Genomic DNA, 27,119 nt, shown 5'->3' with positions numbered 1-27,119 from the left:
GCAGATATTTAAGATGAAACAAACTTTCATTTTTCTTTTCTAGAAACATTTTTCAATTACTTTCTTAGCCCAGTTGGTAACAATACTTTTTTTTTAACGTAAGATATTCTCAGTTCAGAAATCACTATTTTGTGTTTTCATTATTTCAAGAGCAAAAAACTCTATAATTTATTAAGCATGAATAATTTTTACTTTGGTGCAAATTACGGTATCAAATGTCTTAATTTGTAAGAACACATTCTGATATGCTTTTTAACGAGTCAAAACAAGAGCTCTAAATAAAACAAATAATTTTAACTATTTAATCATGTTATTAGTTTGCGGCTGACAAAGTGTTTTTTCTCTCATATGAGTCATGTACTAACAGATCATTAGCATTTAAAAATCACAGAATTGCAAATAAAGTTTTAAATTAAAAAAAAAAAAACACACACACAAAGCAAAAGGTAACTAATATTGTTATGATTAATGAAGAAAATTTATTAATATACATTTAATACAGTACTTGTATAATATGTACAAAATGATCTTAATTATGTTGGATTTTTAAATCCTGGTCTGCCACCTTTCTTTCCACTGCGGAACACATTTTTCTTGTGCTTGTTCTTTTTAGCCTTCAGTTTTTTATTTCTCATTTCTCTTCGTTCATCAGGTATACCTTGTTTACTAATTAGAAAAAAGCAAAAGAAATAAATCTTAAAAAAACCTTAAATATATCTTTGAATCAAAAGTAATCTACTACACTTCAATTAGAATACGGAACAAAAAGGCTTGAGAACCAATATTAGCTAGACAGTTGTCAAACATTTACAAAGTTATGTATTCAAGATACCATTGAGGAACCTTGGGCAAGTATAAGATTGCGAACAAGTGACTAAAAGCATTTTATTTTTATAAACATAAAAAGCAATTCATTATTTTTTCAACTTAGCCAACTTAACATTTATTAAAGATGCTCTGTTCAGCAACAGCAGGCATGTGGCAGAATCTTTGGCAGATTGATGCCAAAGTTAAGACAGGCAGCACTTAACTGACCTAGCCTTTGCAAGAATCATGACAACATTGTTACAAAATTTTAATATTATGTGAACAATTTTACTCAGCCCAAATTTTGCTGTAATTAAAGTTATTCTGCTAAAAGCATATCTACAGAATTGTTTTCAAAAGATTGATTTTCTCACATAATTGAAAGAAACTTGGTAGCGAGCAACTTCTATTGAAATTAGAACAGGTGAGCATAAGATTTAAGATATTTATTTGAGCAAAAATTTGTCTTTACAAGAAGTTAATTCCTTTTACACCACAACCCCCTTTTTTCTATCATGACTCTTGCTGAGTTTTTTTTTAGAGCTATACAGCAAGTTTTCACTATTTTAAGAGTAAAACACTGATATAACAGTTCATTAATTATGATTATGAATCATAAAAGACAAAAAAGGGTGAAATGCGGAAATTTTTTTCTTCTTAAAATGCAAGAATACTGACAATAATATAAGAAAATGCTTTCTTATATGTCAGTAAAAAAATGTAATGCAAACTATTTTTCTCCTTTCTTTAAATTTTATAAACGTTGCTTTCGTACATAAGAAAAATCGCCTATTATTTTACAATTTTCATTTAATTGATAATCCATTGAAAAAAACTGCAGAAAAGATTGTGAGATAGGAGAAATCAAAGACATGTTACATAAATTTAATTCTTTTTTTCCACTTATAACTATCTTAAAGTTGTACCTGTATGTAGGTAAAATGTTACTTTTTCTCGTGTTAATGTTTGCATTTCTGTCTGCAAATGTTTAGTTTTTTTATATTATTGATTTATAAAACATAAATCATCTTTTAGCTAAAAAGATAATTTTCTATAAAATTTTTGACCTAAGTTATATAATTAAAAAATCAATACACACCAATTAAAAACAATTATCAATACACATAGGCACTTTTGTTATTAAATGGTTACATATATTTATTATTAAAGATATTAGTGTTAATAAGGTTTATCGCAAAAAGCCAGAAAAATTTCTGTCACACAACTAGGAGCTGGCCTGTGTAGGTAACATTTGAGATAAGAAATAAACCTTTAGTTTAAACTTACTATCAGTTCTTGTTGCACAAAATATAGTTAACTACCTCTAGAATTCCTTAAACATTTTTGAAAGTGCACAACCAAAAAATTTGGTAGTGTAGTTATGCCGTTTTTCAATTTTCTGTATGTATAAAAGAGATAAGTAAGAAAATGATGAAAAAGCGAAACATTGTGGATTAGTATCTCTCTTTTGCTTTGTTTATGGAACCATATCTACCCGGAAAAAGATTCAAATACTGAATTATATGTACTGTTCTGCAACAAGGTTTTTGATAATTACTAATATTCTCTGTGCATTCAACAAAATTAAAAACTAAACCATTCCCACTAGTTATATAAATTTTTTAAACGACAAACAATGCAACGCAAAATTGAAGAGAGAAAAAAACTAAATTTTTCATTAACTAAAGCATATCAACATGGAAAATTGCGTTTTAAAATTTTTTCTATGATTCTTCTATGTTGCCATCACGCTCAAAATATATATTATTCTGTAACATATGACACAGTATAATAACAAAAATAACACAGAGCAATTTGAAAATACACATTACTCTAATTCTCATCGATTCATAGCAGGTCTAGGAGTGAGTCAATTGTAAAATTCACTTAAAAGTTTGGAAATTGTTACAGGCAATTTTTCTAAGCACAAGTTTATTTCTTTAGAGATTTTTAGAAAGAATTTAACAAATTTTATTGTGGCTAACTAGTTGATGTCATTCATTTGATAGTGAAAAAAATCAATAAAAGTGATCAATAGACAGTTCAAGTTAAGTAAGGGTTGGTAATTTCAAGGCTTGTGGACCAAGTTTTGCACAACATTAAAACTTGAAAATAAAAATAATTGCTATATATGAAAACATTAAGTACTTGCATTCAAAAAAAATAATTCTGCATTTCAATCTGCTTCAATTTTTACAATTTGATAAAATACTATTAATTACCCACCACCTCTGATTGAAGCATGCTGTAATAAATGCATATTAAGATGTTAAATACAATAAAAGAACGAAAGTTAAAATAACACTTACGCAGGTTTAGCGATGTATTTTTGAACAGCCTATAATTAAAAGAGAAAGTAGATAATTAGTATAATGCAAATTATCAAATGAGAAATACATTGATTTAAAATTCAAATGGATAAAATCTTACCTCATCCACATTCAGTTTAGGTGCTTTTTTGTCTAGACCTTCAAATATTCTTAGATTATTATCTCTTTCAATGGACATACTGCTTGGAATGTTGGCTTTAAACTAATAAAAATGCAAACCATTTATAACCAGTTCAACAAATTTAATTTACTATTTCATAATAGACTGATGTACATGGATTTAAAAATTGAAATGTTGGAACTTGATTATTAAATACAATATAAGTGATAGAGGTAATATTATTGGTAATTATATAGTGGTAATTATTAGTGATAAATATAGCTTGTAATGTTGAAATTATAAAAAATGTAGTTGAAGCTTTTAAAAACCAAACATTTCTATTATTATAATTTTTTTTTAATACCTTACTTTGCTATGATTTGAATCATGCATTCATTTGAAGCAATTGTATCGTATTGAATTTTTCACTAAAATAAGACAGTTATGCTTGAGAAGTCTGAAGAGATCATCTGATTTCCAATTTAGAAGGTTGTACCTTAGAGGAGATATTAGGGTAGAGAGAGCCAGTCTATTGTTTGGGCTCAGAAAACTTGTTCAAAGATGGGGGTTACCTTTTTGGCGAAAAATTTATAGCTGGCGGTCGCATCGTACAGGAATATTTTTAAGAGTACTTAAGGACTTTTCTCTCTTTTTATTTTTATTTTGCATGCTTTCCCAATTTAATTCGTGATTGTAAGAAATAAGTTTTCTAATAAAAATACATCATAATATGTGCGCTACATTTAATTATTTGCTTTTAAATGCTTAATCATAAAAAGCTAATAACATATTAGTTGAGCATGATTTTACCAAACAATGAAATAAAAATAATGATTTTTTGAATCAAAGATACATTTGAAAGTATGTAAAATATAAAGAAACAATTGCAAATGATTATATGTATTAATTATTTTTGTCAAAAGCTCATAAGAGATAAGAATCTTTGTCCATTAAATGAATCCGCAGTAAAATGCTTAGAGCATAACACACTATAATTGGATGCTGTGAATTCGCCTCTGTGGACATTTACTTCCCATACTTTTCGTTTTATCTCATCTTTAGGAAATCTACGTCAGTTAGCTATTAATACTGGCTGGTTTTAAAATTATTATTATACAAATAAAATAATAAAGAAACACGCTGAAAAATACGTAAAATGTTTTTAAAAATTAAATTAAAGTTGAAACTACTAACTGAAATGATTTGAAAAAATCTCATAATACACTGCACATTTAGCATCTGATTTTTAAAATGCAGAATATGTGTGAATAAAAAATTACCAATTTTATATTTGAGTTAAATAATTATGTAAATTGTTACTAAAAAACAAAGTAATTTAAAAGAAAATGTGTGTCTTCTATTAGTACAACGAAACATTATTAATTCAGGTTCAGATCGATGGGTCAGCTTGTCCATGAAGTAAAGGCGGGTGACACGCAGTGCTAACCACATTATCACTCTTATGATTGTTGATCATTAAATTGTGCTAGCTTAACCTTCATGACTTTTAGGCACTCAACGGGCTATTGTGGGAATGCTTTGCTTTAATAATTGTTGAGACTTCACTTATCTTTTATTTTTTCTTAATTTTTATTATAAAAATATTTAGTTAAATTTTTAAAACATATTTCCCTAACATTTATACATACTTTACAATGAAAGCCTTTCATAATTAATTTTAATAGAGGCATAATTTTTCTTATTTAGATTGCGTATAATAATTAAAAAATATTTAACAGGGCAACTGAAATGGCAATTTTTAATTTTTTAATATATATATATATATATATATATATATATACACACACACTGGTATGCAATTCATCTTTTACATAACTTTTTTATGGTTTTAATTTTATTCATAATTTTTCTGATAAAAACAAAATATTTGTTTTATTTTTAAAATGAATATTAATATTTTTACATGCTGCACAATTTGGAATTCTAGTTTTCCTGCCATGCGATAATAATTTATTTCAACCAATGCATACAATTAAAATTTTTGTGAGTTAAAATAATTTAAATTAAAATAACAAATTTTGGTTTTGTTATTTGTCACTTTATTTTATTTAAAAAAAGTATTACGAAACTCCATATAAGAACATACTATCTACCTGTTGTTTGAAATATTGATAGATTTCGACTTAATTAACATTTTATATTAAAAAAATTAATTAATGTTCAAAAAAAAGAATTATTCACTTTTTATTTCCAGAAATCAAAATAAAATACATATAATAATAATAATATATAGCTACTTGTTTGACAATCCTATAGCAATTATTTAATAATAGGGCCTATTATTAATAATATAACCTATAATAACCTAGTTAATATTTTCCTGAACAATAAATGTACAGTAATAAATATAAAACTTCATACACAAATATGAATATTCAAACAATTTTTCCTATATAATAAAAAAAGTGTTCTTCGACTTATAAATTTTATTTAAAAACATAATTTTTAAAAAATAATTTTATTTTTTATCCAAAAAATTATTTTTACATGAAATATACTTTCATATCTTTTTAAGTCTGTACAACTAAAATATGCACTTAAATTCGCTTGAAATTATTAAAAAAAAATTATTTTAACTCAATCATTATAAGTTACAGAGCGAAAATAAAATGCGATTTGTTTGTAAACATTGGCGTGAAAAAAATGCGCCAAATCCGATGCGCATGCTCATCAAAAATGGAGTAAAAATATCAGAATATTTATATCAATATGAAATTTAATTGTAATGAAAATGCCTATAAATGTTAACTACATTATAATCTATCAATTTAAATAAAAATATAAAAAAATAATAGCTATTTTGCTAGTTAAAAACCAATTAAATTCATTTCATAACCTGATGTGCTAACATAAAAATTGCAAATAAATGTTTATAAGTGAATATAAAAGAATAAAAATGTTATTTGTGAAATGCAAAATGTCCTCCTTTAATGAATTTTTCGTCACACCCGTATCTACAGCAGTGTACTACCATTATTTTAAAATTTTATAGTTCAAAACGCAGCTCATCAATCCACCTCCATAGTAAAAGACTGGGGATAGGGTTTACTGGAGGGAAAATCGTCCAGGAATCACGTGACGATGTTCTATGCAACGAGGGATGGGGGACTGGTTCTCTCTACCTAAATTACTCCTCTAAGGGTGGTACCACACAATTATTAAAAATGAAAACTCCAAACCTAACTAATGTGAAATTAGAAAACCCTTTATGACACAGTACGCGCAGTTTGGGAGCACATATTTCAAAAATACTACAAACCACTAAAAATATAAACTATTTGTTTTTCAAACATTCACCATCTGAAAGCAATAACTTTTCTTCAAGCAACATTGAGCTGAAGTATATGCCTTACTTAAAATTCATTAACTGAATAAAATTTTCACTCGTAATTTGTGGCGATATTGAATAACTGAAAATAAAGTTAAACGCTTCACGTTTTGCAAAAACTTAGTATTAAAAAAAAGACATGGAAATAATAAAAATTCAATAAAATTAATTTCTTGCTAAACAATCTATTTTATTATTTTTAAGCATTTGTTTAATCATTCCATTTCCCTGGATATTTTTAAAATTAAGGTTATGCTTAAGCAAGGAATTTAAGAGTAAATAAATGTTAAAATTTATAGCTTTTTAAACTCTTTATACATCATAGCATGACTGTAATAAAATTTCTAACAATAGGAAGTATAGAACTGTATCTTTAGATGATAACATAAAGTAACTCATTATTAGAAAGGATCGATTATGCTTGTTTTTGACAGTGGCCACAAATAACTAAGACCCCCCCCCCTCCCGTTTTTTCAAGACGATTTTATCAAATTTCCAGACATTTTTTCCCCCTTTTACCCAATACCATGAATTTTATATTAAATTTTTGATAATGTTTTATCCATGTTTACAAAATAATTATAAGAATAATCCAAAGGATTTAGGTAGGTAGTAGTAAAAAGATAAGAGAAGACATGCACATTATATTTAATACTGTACCTATACATGAGAGAACAAAGGTAATTGTAATAATAACTTTTAGTCGAAGAGGGGATATGTATATATATTTTTTTTAGTCAGTTAATGTAAATTTCTATAATGAATTAAAGTTTTCTTAACATTGAAGACAAAAATTTTCAATTTTGATAATGAAATAATTCCAAATAAATAATAAATCATTTTACTGAAAAAAATATTTAAAAAAATGATAATATTTATTCAATTTTATGAATATAAATGCATTCAAACAATAAATCTATTTAATGATCTAAATTGCACCAAAATCTGGTAATCAAAATCAAACGGGGTTTTCGAAATTAAATAAATTTCCTCCCCTTTTCCATGGGATCATCCTGGTTGTGTATTCGATGATACGAGCTGAATGTCACTAAATAGTGATTAACTCAAAAAATATTTAACATAAGTGAATAGCAAAACAATATCGGCAAAAGAACAACAAAAAAGGAGGAGAGAATGAAATGAACAAAACTGAATCTTTATGGAAAAGAAAATTAAGTTATTGAAAGAAAGTTTTTACCTCTCTTTTTTTCATTTTATTTTTAGGAGGTCTTTCATTTGGAAGTCTGTCAGCAAATTTACCAATCGATGCAGTAGCTGTTTTTGCAGCTGCCAGAGATCGAGATAACTACAATGAAAACATTGATGAAAATATAGATTATTTTGTACAATTAAAACGATATTTTGTGTAATATTACACTTATGGGTTTACAAAATATAAAAATTAATAGAAATTGGGATTACCTGATGTTTATCTGCTATGTCAACAGATTCCAGATTTGTAACTACAAAAAATAAATAAAATTTTTTAATGGTATTAAAGACTACAGTTCACAGACTAAACTATAGTAAAAAAGAAATTACCTTTAACTTTCGTAGCTGTGGCTATGTTACGTAACCTTTGATACTCATTTTTCGCTATTTTTTCTTTTCTTGCTTCTTTAGCCTTAGCAAAAAAATCAGCATTTGGATCTATAATTTAATTAAAAACAAGTGTTTTAAAATTTTATTTTTCTTAAATTAACCATTTATTTCCATTACTTATTTAGTATATATAACTTTTATCTTGTGTTTTCTTTTTGTCTAATACACACCAGTCGAAAGACAATTTTTGCTGCCGAAAACATGGCAAACCAACTCGTTAATAGTTTGTATTTTCAGTTAATAAATATAAAAGCTACTTTACTGAACATCACTTCGGATTCCACAGGCTAAATCTTGCCAATTTTAAAACTTTCTCTTAATTAATAACCAACACTGAAATCCTATATATAAAGATGTTCTTCTACAGTGTTCCACAAAATTGAAAGCCTTACCAAAGTTTTCTTCAATTTAAAAAAAAAATATTTTGATTAATATTTTATCTTTTTTTACTTATGCCTGATTCTTTATGGTCACATATAGTGACTTAATCTCTTCAAATTTAAAAAATACAAAATTGTGTTTTTCTTCCTTTAAACAAAATGTTCCTTAATTTATCTACTTATATTTTTATTCAGTATAAATCATTTTTTAATAACTGTTGAATATTGCAGTTTAATTAAATTTGAACAAGCGAGGCATTGTTTTTGTTTACTTCTTTACAATTTAATTGTTTCTGATTTTCTATATGGATTATATACCAAATAACTACCAGTAATGAATTCTCATATCTTTCAACTGTAAATAACAAATTATTCTTTTAATTTGCATAATTGATAGAAAAAACTAAAAAAAAATAATAAATAAAACAGACTATCAGGTCGAGTCATAAGTAACTTCAACTTCTGTTTTTTTCTTATCAGACATTTATTTTGTTCTCATTGAATAACAAATTAAATTTATTATGTATTCACCACAAAAATCTATAACCTTCTCCAATCTTCCTGGCAGTTTATCAATTCCTTCCTTGAAAAATGCAGTTGGTTTGAACTGGAAGAAGTTTTCGACAGCCTGCCTGACTTGCTCTTTAGAATTGAAGGCCATTCAAAAAGTTTTGTAAGGAACAGAAAAGGTGGTCGTCTGTTGGGGCAAGATCCGGGGAGTAAGGTGGATGTAGTAAAACAGACCATGCAAGATCAAGAATTTTGACTTGAGTCACCCTTGTTGTATGTGGTCGCGCATTGTCATGTAAAAGAATGACGTTTTTGCGTTTGACAATTTCATGTAATTTCTCCTGCACTCCTTGCATCATCCTGTCTGCTGTAATAGTTAAATTTGATTTCAACAACTCGTGGTCAATTATTCCTAGACAATCCCACCATACACACAATAGAATCTTTTTGCCACAGATGTTTACTTCCAGATCTGGTAGGGGTGGTTGATCCTTATCAAGCCGCTGTCTTTAGCGGACTATATTGTCACAGGTAACCCATTTTTCATTGCCTGTTACAATCCTGTTTAAAAAAGGCTAAATTTTTACCAGTGAGAGCAGACTTGAGGCGAATGACATGCGATTCCCCCCCCCCCCGTTCACTGAGATTGTGAGGTACCCATATTCCTAACTTGCTGACTTCCCTAATTGCTCCAGGTGGCGTTTAACAGTTGATTGTGATGTATTCAACCTTTCTGCTATACCTCTTGTTGATTGGCATGGATTTTGCTCCAATATCACCTTTAAAAGGTTATCGTCAAAGTCTGAAGGATGTCCCGCCCTCTGTTTGTCTTTAAAAGTCTCCAGAACGAAATTTTATAAACCAATTTCTAACTGCCCGATCAGTTATTAGTCTTTCACCATATACACTGCATATTTTTTTAGCTGTCGCCCTAACACTATTGCCTTGTTTAAATTACCAAAGCATTACATGACAAATATATACTTTTTGACTCTTCATTTCAGAGATTAAAAAATACAGTTTAGCATAGTGTGTATCACACAAAACAGTTGACAAAAGATTAACTGAAGCTTTGCCTATATAGTGAAAACAACAACTTGTTGTCATGGAGGGTAGATAAGAACAACAGATTCCAGTTAGCTGCATCGGAAGTTACTTATGACACGACCTAATATATTTTTGTGGAACACATAGAGAACCAAACACAGTTAAACAAAAATGTGTAGCATTTCCTATGACTCAGAAGCATTTTCACACTATTACAATACAGATAAGGTATCATCTAATGGTAGTCATCAACAATCAGGGTTCATATTTAACAAAATGCTGAAAGATAATATAAAAATTATAGAATATAAACAAAATATTTTCCTTTTATTCTAAAACATTTTACCAGATCCAATAAAAAAATGCATCTATTTAAAAATATGTCAATTGTTTTGAAATCATTTATTAAGTGGAATTTTTTAATTTATTTACAAATGAAATTAAAACGCAGCCGAGCTTTGGGAATAGTATACAAACCCACATTCAAAGTCTTTTGGCATTTTAGTATTTTACAAAAGCTTTTTCTACCTCTGATTTTAGCTATTTTGTTAAAGCTATTAGCTATTTTGTTAAAGCTATTTAGCTATTTTGTTACAAACTTATGCCCTGCAATCAAAAGGTCTGTGATAGCTAAAAAACACTGAAAAATAACAAACTTTAATTTACACCTTCATGTTATTATTTGTTTTGATTACATACATAAAAATCTATTTTTTATTTACACTTCCTTCCAGATTAAACAATCTCTTGTGGAACACTTCTGGGAGACCAGGGGCCTTATGGATTCATAGGCCATTGCAACAGCTATTCATATTGTTTTCTCTGCTTTTTTTTCTCTTTATAATTGATCTTTGTATTTTTAGCTGTAATTGCCTTTTAATCTTGTCATTATTTAGAAGAAAAAAAAAGCCCAAATAAATAAAAAAATTACAAATATATTTTGAGTGAACTAGAAGTAGAGTACTCAGGTTAAAAGAAATGAAATTTAAAACATTCTACGCTCTGCAATAACACTTTCCATTACAAAACATGTAAATCTCTAACCATGACATAAAGAGACATAGTATTAAACAGCATTCAATAACCATAGCAGTCTTATCAAGTTCCAATTCACTTTCAATTTAACAACATTTGCATGAAGTAATTTCTACACTAAAATCTTATAAATATTTCACTAATTTGTTCACCAGATATAAATAACATATGATAAAGATATTACTTGGAATATTTCTGATTATTTGAAAACTGAAATAAATTACCAGGAGCATTTTGAGGTACTTCAACCATCCAATCATCTTTATTTTTTATGCTACGATAACCAAAACGTGGCTTCCAGTCCTAGTAGAAAAATAATAACATTGTAGTTACAAATATTTAATTTTATAACAAACAAGCAAAACATTGTAACAACCCTCTGTAAACCAGAGCAAGTAGAACATTCTTCACATTCTCAAAATTGCTAGAATGAACTAAAAAGTTTAATTGGTTTAAACAATATGAAATATTCTCAACTAGCTACAGTTTTCAGAGAACACAAAATCTGACAAAGGTTTCAAATATAATTTTTTTTTTTAAATTCTTAAAAAGTTTAAAGAATAAGTTTAAGATTCATCAGAGCTGATAAATAATTTTTCATTTATTAAAAAAGTATTTCTTATAATTTTTTTAAACAAACAAACTTGTTACTGTAACATTCAATGAAATAGTTACATCAAAAAGTAGTAACAGCAGAAATCTACTTTTTCATTTCTGATTGATAATTTTTGCTTATTTAAAAATTACTTTAGCAATTTTTAGGTACATAATCAAATTTATATATAATTAGAAAAATAAAAGATATAGATGCATTCACGATTGTTAACTGTGGTACAATTTTGCACAAAAGGAGATTCATTAATTTTCCTATGCAGTTAGTAGTTTAATTAATCGGTTTATAAATATATAGGTATTTAAAATCAATTAAGTAATGTGATGTGATTGCAGTTATTCTACATGGCATAATTTTGAATAACGTAAGGTTACTATCACTCATTTATTGTATACTAGCCGCCTAAGGCGGCCAGCCGTCCGCCAAGCTGAAGGTTTTCACAAAAAAAAGTTTTTCAAAACATAGCAGGAAATCTGAAGATTAGTGGACAATTGAAGTGTTCCTGTCCAGCAATTTTGTCTTCATATCCAGTACTGCTGCAGATGTGTTATAGCTCTTGAGGATGTTTGAAATTATATAGCTACAACGCTTAAGAAAAAAAAAACTAAAATGCTAAATACATGAAAAGAACACGAAAACGAATAAATTTTTTATGGCATCAATTTCTATTTCTATATAATTTTTTATGGTATCAAATTCTATTTCTATATCTGTTACGTCAAGCACTCAGGTATTATAATTTGATCTAGTTGTGCTTGTATAATTTTGATCTAGTTGCGCTTTCTACGTCATTTTGTTAGCATCGTTTGGTTTGTTATTTAACATCGTTTGGTTTGTTATTTCTAAGTTAACTTTCAAAAAATTGGCTGGTATCAGCATTTTTATTCTTTAAGTTGTTTATTTTTTCTTTTGGAATTCGTTCCTTTTTAGCGAAATGTTTTTCAGCCTAATCGAATTCTTTGCCGACTGTTCTCTGTATATATAAAGAAAATAAAGTGAAAAGTGTGAAAAGAATTTTTAGTTGTACAAAGTACTACAATATCGCTATAAAAATTATCGTCTTCGTTTAAGAAAAAAATAGAGCGTGGAAAGAAGAAGAAAAACTTATTATAACAATTATGAACAGCGACAAATATATCAAAGCGAAGCGTTCTATTTACGTATCGAATATGTTGCCACATTTTTAATACAAAAGTTAAACTTTTCTCCACTTTAATAAATGTAAACTAATGCGAACTTTACAATTAAATTATTAATTCCTTCATATATTATTGGTTTAAGTTGTCGAAAATTAATATTTCAATTGTGAGGTTCGCATTAGCATACATTTATAAGAGTGGGGAAAAGTATATGCATTTTTTAATAGTTTTTTTGAATATGGCTCTTTGAAGACGAAAAAGCAGACGAAAAGCATAGACTTACAAAATGACTGATAACTAAATAACTAATCAAAATTTTTGAAAAAGAAAAAAAATACTTCTTCATTATGTCAAAACACAATTATGGGCCGAGTTTCGTGCCCGGGCGAGGCTTCTGGGGCGATATATTGTGATTACAGACACACACACACACAGCCGCGTTTATTATTATGTATAGATTAATAGCTTATTTAAATTATTCTATGTTTGAACTGCTCAAAATTGTATGCCATACCAATTTTAAAAATTTATACAGAAATTTATTGATATATATTTCTGATTTTAAAGCAAATTGCTTAGATTCATTAATCATACATTTAAAAATTTCAATGATTTTTAAATTTTTAATCAATTATCATCATCTAGGATTAGTTATTCAGCACAAATGTATTAAGCATACAATTGTTTATAAAAAAAATTTTTTTTTTTTAAACAAATCTGAAGATGCAGTTTTTTTGATCAAATATTTTTTTCATTTCCGCTGAATTCTGCAGGTCAACATATATATGGCGTCGTATTTCTGTAAAATCACGGTATTAATGCTTGAGTTAATGTGAATTAGTCCAAAAGAATAATCGACGGCGGTATTTAGTTAATTCTCAAGTCAACATTTCACAGTTGTTTTCGTGAAACTGATCAGAATAATATGGCAGTAACAGATGCTGATTAAGCCATATAATGTTGCACTACTATACAAACTATTAGTGCATGAAACACTAAACAGGTGTCAAAAGCATGCCACAATACAAAACAACATATACATTTTTTTCTCCAATCAAAGTAGATTAGTCCAACTAAATATTCTTCTCAGACATTTGGTAATTTCTTAAGTGAACAATTATATTTTATTGTTGCTTTTACTGAAACTGCTAAGAATCATCATATACTGATAACAGTTCAGCCTAAGCTAAATTATGTTGCACTACTGTACAAACTGTTAGTGCATGAAACACTAAACAGGTGTCAAAAGCGTGCCACAATACAAAACGTAAACATTTTTTTCCCAATCAAAGTAGATTAGTCCAACTAAATATTCTTCTCAGACATTTGGTAAATTTTTAAGGGAACAATTATATTTTATTGTTGCTTCTACTGCAACTGCTAAGAATCATCATATACTGATAACAGTTCAGCCTAAGCTAAATTATGTTGCACTACTGTACAAACTGTTAGTGCATGAAACACTAAACAGGTGTCAAAAGCGTGCCACAATATAAAACAACATGGAAATTTTTTTCCCAATCAAAGTAGATTAGTCCAACTAAATATTCTTCTCAGACATTTGGCAAGTTCTTATGTGAAGAATTATATTTTTATGTTGCTTCTACTGAAACTGCTAAGAATCATCATATACTGATAACAGTTCAGCCTAAGCTAGATTATGTTGCACTACTGTACAAACTGTTAGTGCATGAAACACTAAACAGGTGTCAAAAGCGTGCCACAATACAAAACGTTTAAAAAAAAATTCCAATCAAAGTAGATTAGTCCAACTAAATATTCTTCTCAGACATTTGGTAAATTTTTAAGGGAACAATTATATTTTATTGTTGCTTCTACTGAAACTGCTAAGAATCATATACTGATAACAGTTCAGCCTAAGCTAAATTATGTTGCACTACTGTACAAACTGTTAGCGCATGAAACACTAAACAGGTGTCAAAAGCGTGCCACAATACAAAACAATGTATAATTTTTTTTTCAATCAAAGTAGATTAGTTCAACTAAATATTCTTCTTAGACATTTAGTAATTTTTTAAGTGAACAATTATATTTTATTGTTGCTTCTACTGAAACTGCTAAGAATCATATACTGATAACAGTTCAGCTTAAGCTATATTATGTTGCACTACTGTACAAACTGTTAGTGCATGAAACACTAAACAGGTGTCAAAAGCGTGCCACAATACAAAACAACGTATAATTTTTTTTTCAATCAAAGTAGATTAGTTCAACTAAATATTCTTCTTAGACATTTAGTAATTTTTTAAGTGAACAATTATATTTTATTGTTGCTTCTACTGAAACTGCTAAGAATCATATACTGATAACAGTTCAACTTAAGCTATATTATGTTGCACTACTGTACAAACTGTTAGTGCATGAAACACTAAACAGGTGTCAAAAGCATGCCACAATACAAAACAATGTATACATTTTTTTTCAATCAAAGTAGTTTAGTTCAACTAAATATTCTTCTCAGACATTTGGTAATTTCTTAAGTGAACAATTATATTTTATTGTTGCTTTTACTGAAACTGCTAAAAATCATCATATACTGATAACAGTTCAGCCTAAGCTAAATTATGTTGCACTACTGTACAAACTGTTAGTGCATGAAACACTGAACAGGTGTCAAAAGCGTGCCACAATACTGAACAAGGAACATATATTTTATCGAATCAAAGTAAATTATTCGAAATAAATATAATTTTCCCAGATATTTGGTTAATTTTTAAACCAACAATTATATTTTATTGTTGCTGCTACTAAAACTGCTAAGAATCATATACTGATAACAGTTCAGCTTAAGTTATATTATATTGCACTACTGTACAAACTGTTAGTGCATGAAACACTAAACAGGTGTCAAAAGCGTGCCGAAATACTGAACAATGTACATATATTTTATTGAATCAAAGTAAATTATTCCAAGTAAATATAATTTTGCCAAATATTTGGTTAATTTTTCAGCAAATAATTATATTTTATTGTTGCTTTTACTGAAACTGCTAAGAATCATAGAGTGATAACAGTTCAACTTAAGCCATATCATATTTCACTACTTTACAAACCGTTAGTGCATGAAACACTAAACAACATGTGTCTAAAGAGTGCTAAAATACTGATCAACGTCTAAATATTAACAAATTAAAGTAAATTAGTCCAACTAAATATTCTTCTCAGAGTTTTGATTAATTTTTAAGCCAACAAATATATTTCATTATTGCTTCTACCGAAACTGCTACAAATCGTATAGCGAGAACAGTTGCAGCTTACGTCATACTATGTTGCACTACTGTACAAACTGTAAAAACTAAGCCCATTATAATTAGGCATGTATTGAATATTTGGCCACTATTCAGTATTCGGCCCTTATGCCGATCATTTGACAAAGTACTTTGTGGGGGAAATTTGAATAGATTTAGTGTAGAATTTATAATTCATAGATGCCAACACATGGATAGAAATCAAGTAGATTTTACAAAATAATATAAATTTCATGATAATTGTTGCATAACGTATTAAATATTTTACAAATAGGAAATTTTACCAATTTTTATAGTTATCGAAGTTCATGCATAAAACAAAACTAATAATTAAGATTACTCTTATAATCATTAAGATTTATTCTTATAAACATTAAGATTTATTCATACGAACTTAAGACATTAAAAAAAGAAACAGTTACACCTTGGAATGACTATAATCATTAATTTTTCATAAAACATTTATTTATTTCCGTATACTTAAATTGCTTTATAATTTAATATTATTTAGAAAATATAAGCAGAAATATTTAATGTTTCAAATACAAATGAATATTAAATAACAATAGAGCTTAGAATCCTTTGAAAAGTTATTTTTCAAGTATTCTGTTCAAGTTTGTGTCAACATCGTTTTAAAATAGAAAGATAAGGGGAAATTTGAAGAAAAAACTAACCTTTGATGCATCATCCCAAACTAACTTATCTTTTTTCTTTTTCTGTATTCCTTTAGCCTTGGCGAATTTCTGCCATTTAGTCATAGCCTTTTCTTTAGGTACCTGAATAAAATGAACAAGATTAGCTTATTAATTTGAACACATCATAAATGTAAATTTTAATATAGTTAATTCAAGAATGTTACAATTAATAATATAATTTATTTTCTGCTAAAGTCATAGACACTAAAAAATGTTGATAAAATTAAATCTACATAAAATTGAAGTATAGAAAATTTGAGTTCAATGTTGTAGAAGGTTATTGTTCAGTTCATAAAACATTTCACAAATAGATAGCACTTCAGTAAAATTTCAATGGAAAACTTTTCTTTCATTTTAAAAGTATTAAATAAGTTTAAATTTGAATATGTTGATAATCTAAAGTGAACATGAAATCAAATAGGCATCAAAATAATCAAGAAATATATCATTCAAAATAAATTGATTGAAATCACAGTCTTAAATCTTGGTCTTTAGAATGAGTAAAATTTTTAAAGTATTTTTTTTTTTAAAGAATTTCTATTAAGTCAAATTTGTTGACACTTTTCAATTGAAACAGTTATTATTGTTCTCTTCACGTAATACAATTTTACACAAAAAGTGTGCTTAAAAACACAAAGAAATTGCTGCATGAACTCAAGATTAGCTTTACATTTGACCACTATGTGCCATTTATTATTCAGTCAAAATCTAGTTTTTACTTAAAAGTAAAAATATTTTTAGTTTAAAATTAAACATAAATTTTAAAATACCTATTGGATTTAAATAGCCTCACTATATTTAATATGAAAAAAATATATAAATTATCTGTACACTAAATACATTTTGCAAAAGGTATGTCATTTTATTTTGTAGTATCATACGATTGCTAATATTAGAGAGTAATAATTATAAAAAAATATATGTATACTAAGCATACATTTTTTTGAAAATACCCATTTTCATTGTATTTTATTTATGTTTTCCAGTAAAACCAATTTATTATCACCAATAAACAAATATCATACTTACATGTTTTTCACGGGGAATGACAGTTGTAGGTGCCGGGAGCTGTAAAAGAATTTACAATTACAAAATCAGTTATGAATTAATTATGTCAAAGAGGGAATAGAACAGCAACATTACCATTTTATAGTAGAAAAATGTGCTTGGGCAAGTAAATTTGGTTTTTGAGAGAGATAGGAGCAAATAATTTTTATATTCTGAGAAGCATATAAAGAATGACATTTTTGACTGCATTTGGGCACCTAAATTTACATTTCATAGAATTAAAAAAAAAAAAACTAAATAATCAAGGGGTTTGTGGGACTTGACCTTATAGCCTTTTGAGTGAAAAATTTCAGCTCTATATGCTCCTTGATCGTGATTACAAGCCCCAATATATTAAAAAAAAAAAAAAAAAAAAAAAAAAAAAAAAAAAAAAAACAGTTCAAGCAAATTACCTCATAAATCTTCATTGCTTTTTCTACAGTTTTAAATCGCCCTTAGACCCTTTCCACATGGTTTTTTAAATTCTGATATTTTTAAATAATATTACTAAGACAAGTGAAATTTATATTTGATATAGAATATTTTAACACTTTCGATTACATTGCAAACCTACATTCTTTGATAAAAGTTAATTTCTTTTGGCAGTTATTTAAAAAATTTTTTTTTGGCTATTTCCCTATGTAATTTCATTGTTTTAATATCAAATTATTAAGACATCCAAATTTTCTATTTCATATATCACATCTTGACACACTTGATTTGCTTTTATTCTTGTTTTGTTTTCTCGTTATAACATCTTTCTCTGATCATGTTTCAGAAAGTTTCCAAAAGGTTTTTTGAAGTCTGATATTATTAATTAATAAAATCTTATTACAAAGAGAATTGCGATTTTGAGTAATCATACGATTATTCGCTTCACTATTGCTTTATCTTTTCTCAGCAACACCAATTTTTTTCTAATTTTGACATTTTAAATACAATGTTATTACTAAACGCATATTTAAAATTTTAGTTATTAATTTGAGACACTCTATTTTGGAGACAATTCCATCACAAATTGATATTGATAATTTCCGACCCTTTGCACACAGTTTTTTTCTAATTCAGAGATTTTTAATGGAATGTGATTGCACCAAAATTGCATTTTACGCTCAATGAATATTAGAATTCTAGAACAGCTTGGCACAATTTTGAGAATTTTTTTTTTTTAAATTTGGAGTGATTTGCACAGCTATTCTAATCCTAGAAAGAAAATAAGAAAGAATTTGAAACAATAAAATTTCAGTTAAATGTAGTTTCAAAATAATTTTTATACTCTTTCATGTTATTTATTTTAAGAATAATGCAATAATTTCATTACGAAAAATAATTTTTTTTAATACATATTTTTTAAAATCCATTACATTTTGAAATTTTATGCCACTGAATTTTTGAAAAATTCAAAGAAATTAGATTAATCAACATGAAAATATCAGCTTGCCGTTCTGAAGATTATATCTAAGTACCCTATATCTTTTATAGCATTTCAACTGATAGGAATTTCCGTTTTATCAATCGTTCCAGCTTAAAATGGCGCAGAAAACTATTTGTCTGTATTTTTTAAATTTTCAGTTATCATTTATTTTTCTTTTCAAACATTTTTTGCAACTGATTCAATATCATTCTAATAATAAAATATTGACTAAAAAATGTTTTTTTCTTTCTCTATTTACTGTATAAGATTTACTTTAGCTTTTGCTTATGTGCAAGGTCTATCATATGAAAAAAACCTATTATCCAGATTTGAGTACGTCCCGCTGAGTGCGGAACTTTACCATGTAGTTTCATATTTTAGATCATTTTCAACCAGAGAACATTTTTTTTCAATTCATTATTTAAATTTTAACCATAAAAAAATGGCTTTCACATTTCTTAATATTAGTTATACTTTTCTCATTTTCCTAAATTTTATTAAATATACAAAGAACAGGTTTTACACTAAGTTAATCGAAACATAACATATTTGGATATGGATCTCAATAAATTACATTTTTGGAATGATTTTAATATTGTATCCTACAGCATAATGGTAGACAGGTTTTGGCAATAACCACACAATGGTAGGTAAGAAACTGAAATTGTTTCTGAATTATTAAATCAAAAATAAGTGACATACTAATACAATTTTAATAACTAAATAATTTTGATTAAAAAATACTTACTTTAGCAACAGGTACATGTTCGTGATATTCACTAGGAAGCTAAATCAAAAATTAATAAATTTAAATTTTTTTACATAAATGATACATATAAGGGGGATATTTTTGTATCTTGATCTGTGGCAGAATAATCGTCACACCTTGGCAACTTTCAGGCAGTGGCCCGTGAGAAATTTAAAAACAAAACATCACAGAAAGCAATCAACTCCAAGGGTTTACCTTATAGCCACCCCCAAGCAAATCAATTTGGCTCCTTGGCAATTGTAGTTGGCGTGGCAGATCACGATACGGAAATATCCTCCTTGTAATAATAATACAATATAATTTTCTTTGTAAATAAAAGTGAATTATAATATAGACAATATAATTTCCACATTTATTTTAAATTTATTAAAATCAATACATATTATACCATTGAAGAAGGTTTGAGTTTATGTTTTTCCTTTATGCTTAAGTTCTTTTTTTTTTATGCATGAATTAATTTTAAAAAAATGAAGCTGCTCTATGCGATTCTTTACTCAACACTAGAACTCGAAAAACCAATAAAAATTAATTTTTAATATTTTGAAGAATAAATATTTTGAAATATTTTTTACTTCTAAAGTAAATTTCACATAAAAGTTCTTTTGAAGAATAAATATTCCGAAATATTCTTTAATTCAAAAATAAATTTCACACATGGTTCTTTTCATGTTGAAAGATTATTGCCACTTCCAATTTTAATTCCTACAGAAGAACATTTTGACCAATTCGAAAAATATTTCAGAAAAGACTTCTGAGCAGTGAACCACAAGAAACTACTACAAAAAAAACACCACAATAAAAAATTAAATTGCAGGGTTTAAACATTATAGCCTCCTCCAAGTAAAAACGTTTATATTTTTTACTTTAAGATCCTTCCCTTTCTTAAATAACCCTTTATTTTGCTGTATGTACATGATCTTAAAATTATTTTTTTTTGTTACTATGAATAAAAAAAATTTATGGAAATTTAAAAAAAAAGAAGCTATTTTATGCAGATTTATTATCTAATTGAAATAACAGAAACATTTCGCTAATTCTTCTACTAAAAAAATTTCATATCTCATGTCGGAATTAAAATGTAGAAAACGACAGCACATCGGATTTTTCTAACTTAACATCAACATTTTAAAGAACTTGTTAAAAGCTTGCTCGTGAATTTTCTATAGATAGGGTGTTTACAAATAAGTTTTAAATTATTCTTTGAAAAATCTAATTGATGAAAATAAATAAAAACCTTAAAAATTTCATTCAATAAACGTTGCGCGCCTTGAGATGCCACATGTTTCAGAGCCTCCTCATTCAACTCCCTAAAATTTTGATAAAATGAGAAAATTAAACAATATATTTATTTTAAAATAAATAGCATTAGTATTTACTAAATAATACCTTCCAAATGGCTTTTTTATTAGTACAATATTATTTACAAGTAAATTCCCAACATCCAATTCCACATAAACATCACTCTCGGATTCCATTTTTATAAACAAAGAAAAAGTGATGCCAAATTAAAATTAATAAGAACCATAGAGATCTTGTGCCAGCGATAGCCTAAATGTCTCTGATGAAAATCATTGGATTGTAAAATATAAATATTATAATTCAAAAGTTGCAATTACTCAATAAATATTGGTAATTTAAAATTTTAAATTATAACTAATGTTTTTTTATTCCATTTTTTCAAGCATATGTTGGCTTTATTATTTCACTGTTTTTCGTTGTTGTAAAATCATGATGAAATGATCGAACATGTTCTTTCAAAATTATCTTTTAACTTTTCACATGAATGTAATTCGATAGCGAAACTGATTACAAAAGTCTGTTTTGCATTACGATAACAAAAGAATGTTTCGTATCATTTATTTGCCTTTTTAGATGCGTGCGCGTGGCATCAATGTTATAAAAATAATACAAGGTCTTGTTTGAAGTTTGAGTCGTGTTGCAGCGTCCCCATTTCTTAAGAGTTTAATAGAAGTTATAACACCTTTCATGGTGAAAATTGGTTAATTTTCGACTAAATAATTTTTTAATATGAATCAAGAATATGAAAAAAGGCTCTTTCGTCAGCAAAATGGACAGACCAATGAATTGCTGCGAGTACCAACCCCCTTAAAATCTCCAGGAAAAGAATATGGTGATCGTTTTATTCCATGGAGAAAATCAAACGACTGGCAAGTAAATTATACTTTAATGCAAGAAAATAACAAGTCATTTGGACAAAATAAAAAGGCCAAAGATAACAGCTCCGACTGTTCTAAAGACGGTATTGCATACAATTGCTTACTGAAGAATGAACTTTTAGGTGCAGCTATTGAAGACGTCAAAGAACAAGCTGAAGAACGTAAAGCATTTGCACCATGTGAAGGGCGAAATTCCAATTTGTTTTCTTATAGAGTATCTGAAAGTTCTGTGATAAATGAAGCGTCTTCACCATATTCCTTATCACCCGTTAGTAGCAAAAGTCAAAAACTGTTAAGATCACCTAGAAAAGCAGCAAGAAAAATCTCCAGAATTCCTTTTAAAGTCTTAGACGCTCCTGAATTGCAGGACGATTTCTACCTGAATCTTGTTGATTGGTCTTCCACCAACGTTTTAAGTGTTGGCCTTGGCACTTGTGTTTATTTATGGAGTGCTTGCACTTCTCAGGTCACTCGTCTTTGCGACTTATCTGCTGATGCTGACACTGTGACATCTGTATCTTGGGCAGAACGAGGACATTTAGTTGCTGTTGGCACTCATAAAGGTTTGGTGCAAGTTTGGGATGTAGCTGGAACCAAATGTGTATCAGTTCTTGAAGGACATTCAGCTAGAGTTGGTGCATTAGCTTGGAATGGGGACATTTTATCTTCTGGAAGTAGAGATCGTTTGATTCTTCAAAGAGATGTCCGGACACCATCAGTTACACCAGAACGCAGACTCGGAGGACACAGGCAAGAAGTGTGTGGTCTTAAATGGTCACCAGATAACCAACATCTAGCATCCGGAGGAAATGATAATAAATTATTTGTATGGAATATGAGCAGTCTATCCCCTATTCAAACTTACACAGAACATCTTGCTGCTGTTAAAGCTATTGCATGGTCACCCCATCATCATGGTTTACTTGCCAGTGGTGGCGGTACTGCTGACCGCTGTATCCGTTTCTGGAATACTTTAACCGGGCAACCCATGCAATGGATTGATACAGGCTCTCAAGTCTGTAATTTAGCTTGGTCTAAACATGCATCTGAACTGGTTAGCACTCACGGCTATTCTCAAAATCAAATTCTAGTGTGGAAATATCCATCTTTAACCCAGGTAGCCAAATTGACTGGTCATTCATATCGAGTGTTGTATTTGGCTATGTCACCAGATGGGGAATCTATTGTAACTGGTGCTGGTGATGAAACATTACGGTTTTGGAATGTATTTAGCAAAGCACGTTCCCAAAAGGAGGCTAAATCTGCTTTGAATTTATTCACAAGTATTCGCTAATTTATTTGCTTCCAGTTGCATTTGCTGCTTCACTGAATTATTTCTGTGTTCATAATCTATCAAAGAAAAATATTTCTGTAATCAAACTCATCCTGCATCATACTAATTTTGTGTAATCATTAGCATATGGATATACCAATTTTGTGTATTTATTAACATCATACTAAATTTTGTTATTATTAGTTGATTAGTTAAAATTAATTTTACAATTGTTATCTTTTGATTAATATTGATAAATTTCTTGAACTGAAAAATTATTTATTAATAAATGTTATTTAATTTGGAAAAATATTTCTATTTATAGCTAATTAATGTCAAAATCACTTAATCATGTTAGGATACATATCTTTTTACTGATTCTGTAAATTATTTAACTAATTAAAAAAAATTCTTAGTACATTCTTCCAACTGAAAAAATTATTTTTAATGAATCAATGTTTTTGTTTGCTGTAAAGATTCTTTTTTTAGTTTAAAATAATGCCAAACTATAGAAATATAGAATAATTTTTGTACTTTAGTCATTTTCAGTGATAATCTTGAACGATAGATATTTTAAGTTACAGCAGCCCTGAATTAAAATAATACTAAGGGTTAGCTTGTAAAGCTTATAATCCTTAACATTTTAATTGAACTGCTGGGTTACTTTTATTCATACCATTTTAAATGGAATTGTATGAAACGTGATTTAATATGTTTAATTAGCATATTTGTGAAATATTATATTTTTTAGAAGATTTTGTGTAAAAATCTTGCTTTTAATATAATTTATTTTATGTAACTAAAGTTTCTAGTTACTTTTATTTGTAAAAGGGTTTTTAATTTTTTTTTTTTTTTTTTTAAAGTTAGTATCTGAAGGTGGTAAAGTATACCAATCTTTCGATACTATTAGGTAAAGTTTTATTGTTGCTGTTTGATCTCAGATTTAATTACTTCTTTTTATTTGTACCTGTTTTATACAATGTTTCTCATAAAAATTGTTATACATTTGATGTTATACAAATCCTATATAATTTTTTTTTTTTTTTAAATTTCTAATTTACGCGGTTTATATCATATTTCTACATAATCTCAGGTTTTCTGATACTAGAATGTTGAAAATGTGAATTTTTTGGCTGATTCCTTATATTTGAACCTATTGTTTTCTGAAAACCTTTAAAACAAACTTGTCTCATTATTGGTGATGCAGCCACCAAACTTTTGTAAATATCAAACCAGTTATTTAAAAGAATTCACCTATTTGCTAAGAAATTAACGTATTACTAAGGACATTTTTAGAATGTATAATTCATTTTGAATTTTTTGCTTATCTTATTTCTTTAATTTATTTTTTTCATTGCTAATTTTCTAGTTATGACGAAACTATAATTTGTTGAATTTCTCTTAATGTGAAATTTTAGCTAGGAGTTTTGCTGAATTCAGAATGCTATTTATTTGAAAGGGAAAATATACCATTCAGACAACAGAAGTTATTATTAGACTTATTAGAATATGGTTGTATTTTCATCCTACTTTTTGTTTCAGTAATTTAAGTTTTATTTTAAGTAAATTTGGTTTAATATTAATGCGCAGATGAAATGCAAGAATTTTTTCCCACTTTATTAATGTTTCTTTATACACTTAATTTTAAAAAAAAGCGTTTTGTATTTAAATTATATGAAATAATATAAAAGAAAATCATTTTTATTTAATTGTATGTTTATTAGACAATGTCAGTTTTTTTAAAAAAAAAAAAAAAAAATTCAAACTTAGTACATGGTTATTGAACGATTCAGTATATTGGTGTTAATTATAGTATATCTAGTATTTTATGTATAGGTAAATATTTATTTATTAACAATTTCTTTTTGAAAATTTTTTAATAGTTTCTTTGTCCATTAAATAGTAAACTTTGTTTTTTTTTTTTAAGCTATTTCAGATATATTTTTAAAAACAAATCTAATTAATGATATTGATATTTTAAAAAACAATAGATAAGAAATCTCAATCAGCATCTAATTAAAAGAAATTTGAAATTTAGTTGTTGACTGGTGCATAATTATGTTCAATGAAAACTTTTTTATTAATCTAATTTTTATTTTCAGAAGATGTGTAAGAAAATTATGCATTATGTACATCTTTTTAATTGTAATAATCTTTAAAAGGCTGAACCACCACAGGATTCCAATTCTCTTAATATACAATCAATTATTCTAATACCTAATCTGTTAAAAATCTAAGTTTAAATAGTGTTCTAAATTAAAATTGTCTGTCATTGTTCTTAGTGCAATTGTTTTAAAGCATTTAGTAAGTAGGTATTGTATAGATTTCTTATTTATTATTCAGATTTTATATTTAGTTTATTTTTGTTTTTGAATTTTAAAATTTTTTAGGAGGTTGCTGTTTGGGTCAGCCTTTTATAAATTATTATTGATAAATTATTCTAGTGAACTTTATTGTAATAGTATTTTATTGTTTATCTCGCATTATAAGTTATAGCTTCCAAAACTATTTTTGTGTACATGTTTTTAAAAAAAAATGTAAAATGTTTATTTTACTTGTAAATTTAGTATTAATCTTAAGTGATAAATTAGTACTGTAATAAAATAGTCTTCAAAGAATGATTTATCTTGTTGAGTTTAAATGTTAATATGTATGTTTCAGAATAAATATTTAAAATTTCTTTTAAATTGACTGACATATATATATATTTTTTCTTTTAAAAGAAAACTTTTAGAATTTTTTTTGTTCAATATCACATGTAGGTATGGTATTTATGAAATCCAGTCCTTTTGGTTTGGTTAAACTTTATAAAAATAAGTAATTCTGAACTGATTTGCATCAAATATGTTGTGCACTATATTACATCACACTATATTTGCATCAAATATGGTTTAAGAATACAGATAAGATATTTCCATAGAATTAATTTTCATACCATTGCTAGAATTGAAATGTAGGTTATTTTTATTTTCAATTGTTTTAAAATAACAGATCTCGAAATCTAAATGAACTTAAGTGGTTTGTGGTAGCTTGCAGCTTTAATAAAAGAAGTTATTCTGTGGTTTTGATTAAAAAAAAATAGTTATCAAAAGAAATTTTTAAAACATTCTGCATTGCCTTAGATTAACATTGACAGGAGGTTTTCCTCTCTTTGTAACACAAATTCAATTTTGTTTTTCTCCCAAAAAGCTTATAAAGAGTGTAAGTTTATCCCAGTGCTTGACCCAGGAGTTTACTTGTCTTCTAGGTTTGATCCAAGGATATTGTGTGGATATTAAGAAATGGATGTCCATCATACTATATATAGGTAAACTGTTTTTTTCCTCCCCTGTAAGTTTGAGAAACCAAAATAAAAAATATGTATTTTTGATTTATTACTATAGATTATCCATAATTTCTGAGAGTTTCCGTTAGAATTACTATAATTTTTTGAAAAACTTATTTTCTGATAAGTATGTTGATCTTACTAAAAAATTAAATACTGATAAAACCTATTATTTAGGGGAAAATTAACTTTTTTATCATTTAAATGTTTAATTTTACATTTGAAAAAGTACTGGCGA

At 27.3% G+C, this 27,119-nt stretch overlaps 2 protein-coding genes across 2 annotated transcripts; one reads left to right on the top strand and one right to left on the bottom strand.

Moving 5' to 3' along the window:
* Window positions 1-456: 456 nt before the first annotated feature.
* On the bottom strand, window positions 457-21,828 carry LOC107447379 (ribosome biogenesis regulatory protein homolog). The gene is made up of 12 exons (XM_016062279.4): window positions 21,493-21,828; window positions 21,341-21,413; window positions 20,086-20,124; window positions 17,906-17,944; window positions 16,856-16,957; window positions 11,385-11,463; window positions 8,129-8,236; window positions 8,009-8,049; window positions 7,785-7,892; window positions 3,238-3,339; window positions 3,117-3,145; window positions 457-666 (listed from the first exon to the last, which is right to left on the bottom strand). Exons 1-12 carry the CDS (start codon window positions 21,579-21,581, stop codon window positions 534-536), a joined length of 942 nt encoding a protein of 313 aa, XP_015917765.2. The 5' UTR covers window positions 21,582-21,828; the 3' UTR covers window positions 457-533.
* Window positions 21,817-26,243, top strand: fzr (fizzy and cell division cycle 20 related). The gene has a single exon (XM_016062278.5). The coding sequence runs from the start codon at window positions 22,135-22,137 to the stop codon at window positions 23,575-23,577; it is 1,443 nt and encodes a 480-aa protein (XP_015917764.1). The 5' UTR covers window positions 21,817-22,134; the 3' UTR covers window positions 23,578-26,243.
* The last annotated feature ends 876 nt before the right edge of the window (window positions 26,244-27,119 follow it).

The sequence above is a fragment of the Parasteatoda tepidariorum genome, chromosome 10 (genome assembly GCF_982258835.1).
Source record: "Parasteatoda tepidariorum strain Cologne lab strain chromosome 10, Ptep-v5.0, whole genome shotgun sequence".
NCBI lineage: Eukaryota > Metazoa > Arthropoda > Arachnida > Araneae > Theridiidae > Parasteatoda > Parasteatoda tepidariorum.
The sequence above is the reverse complement of the archived record's forward strand: the minus strand, read 5'-3'. Positions and strand labels throughout refer to the sequence as shown.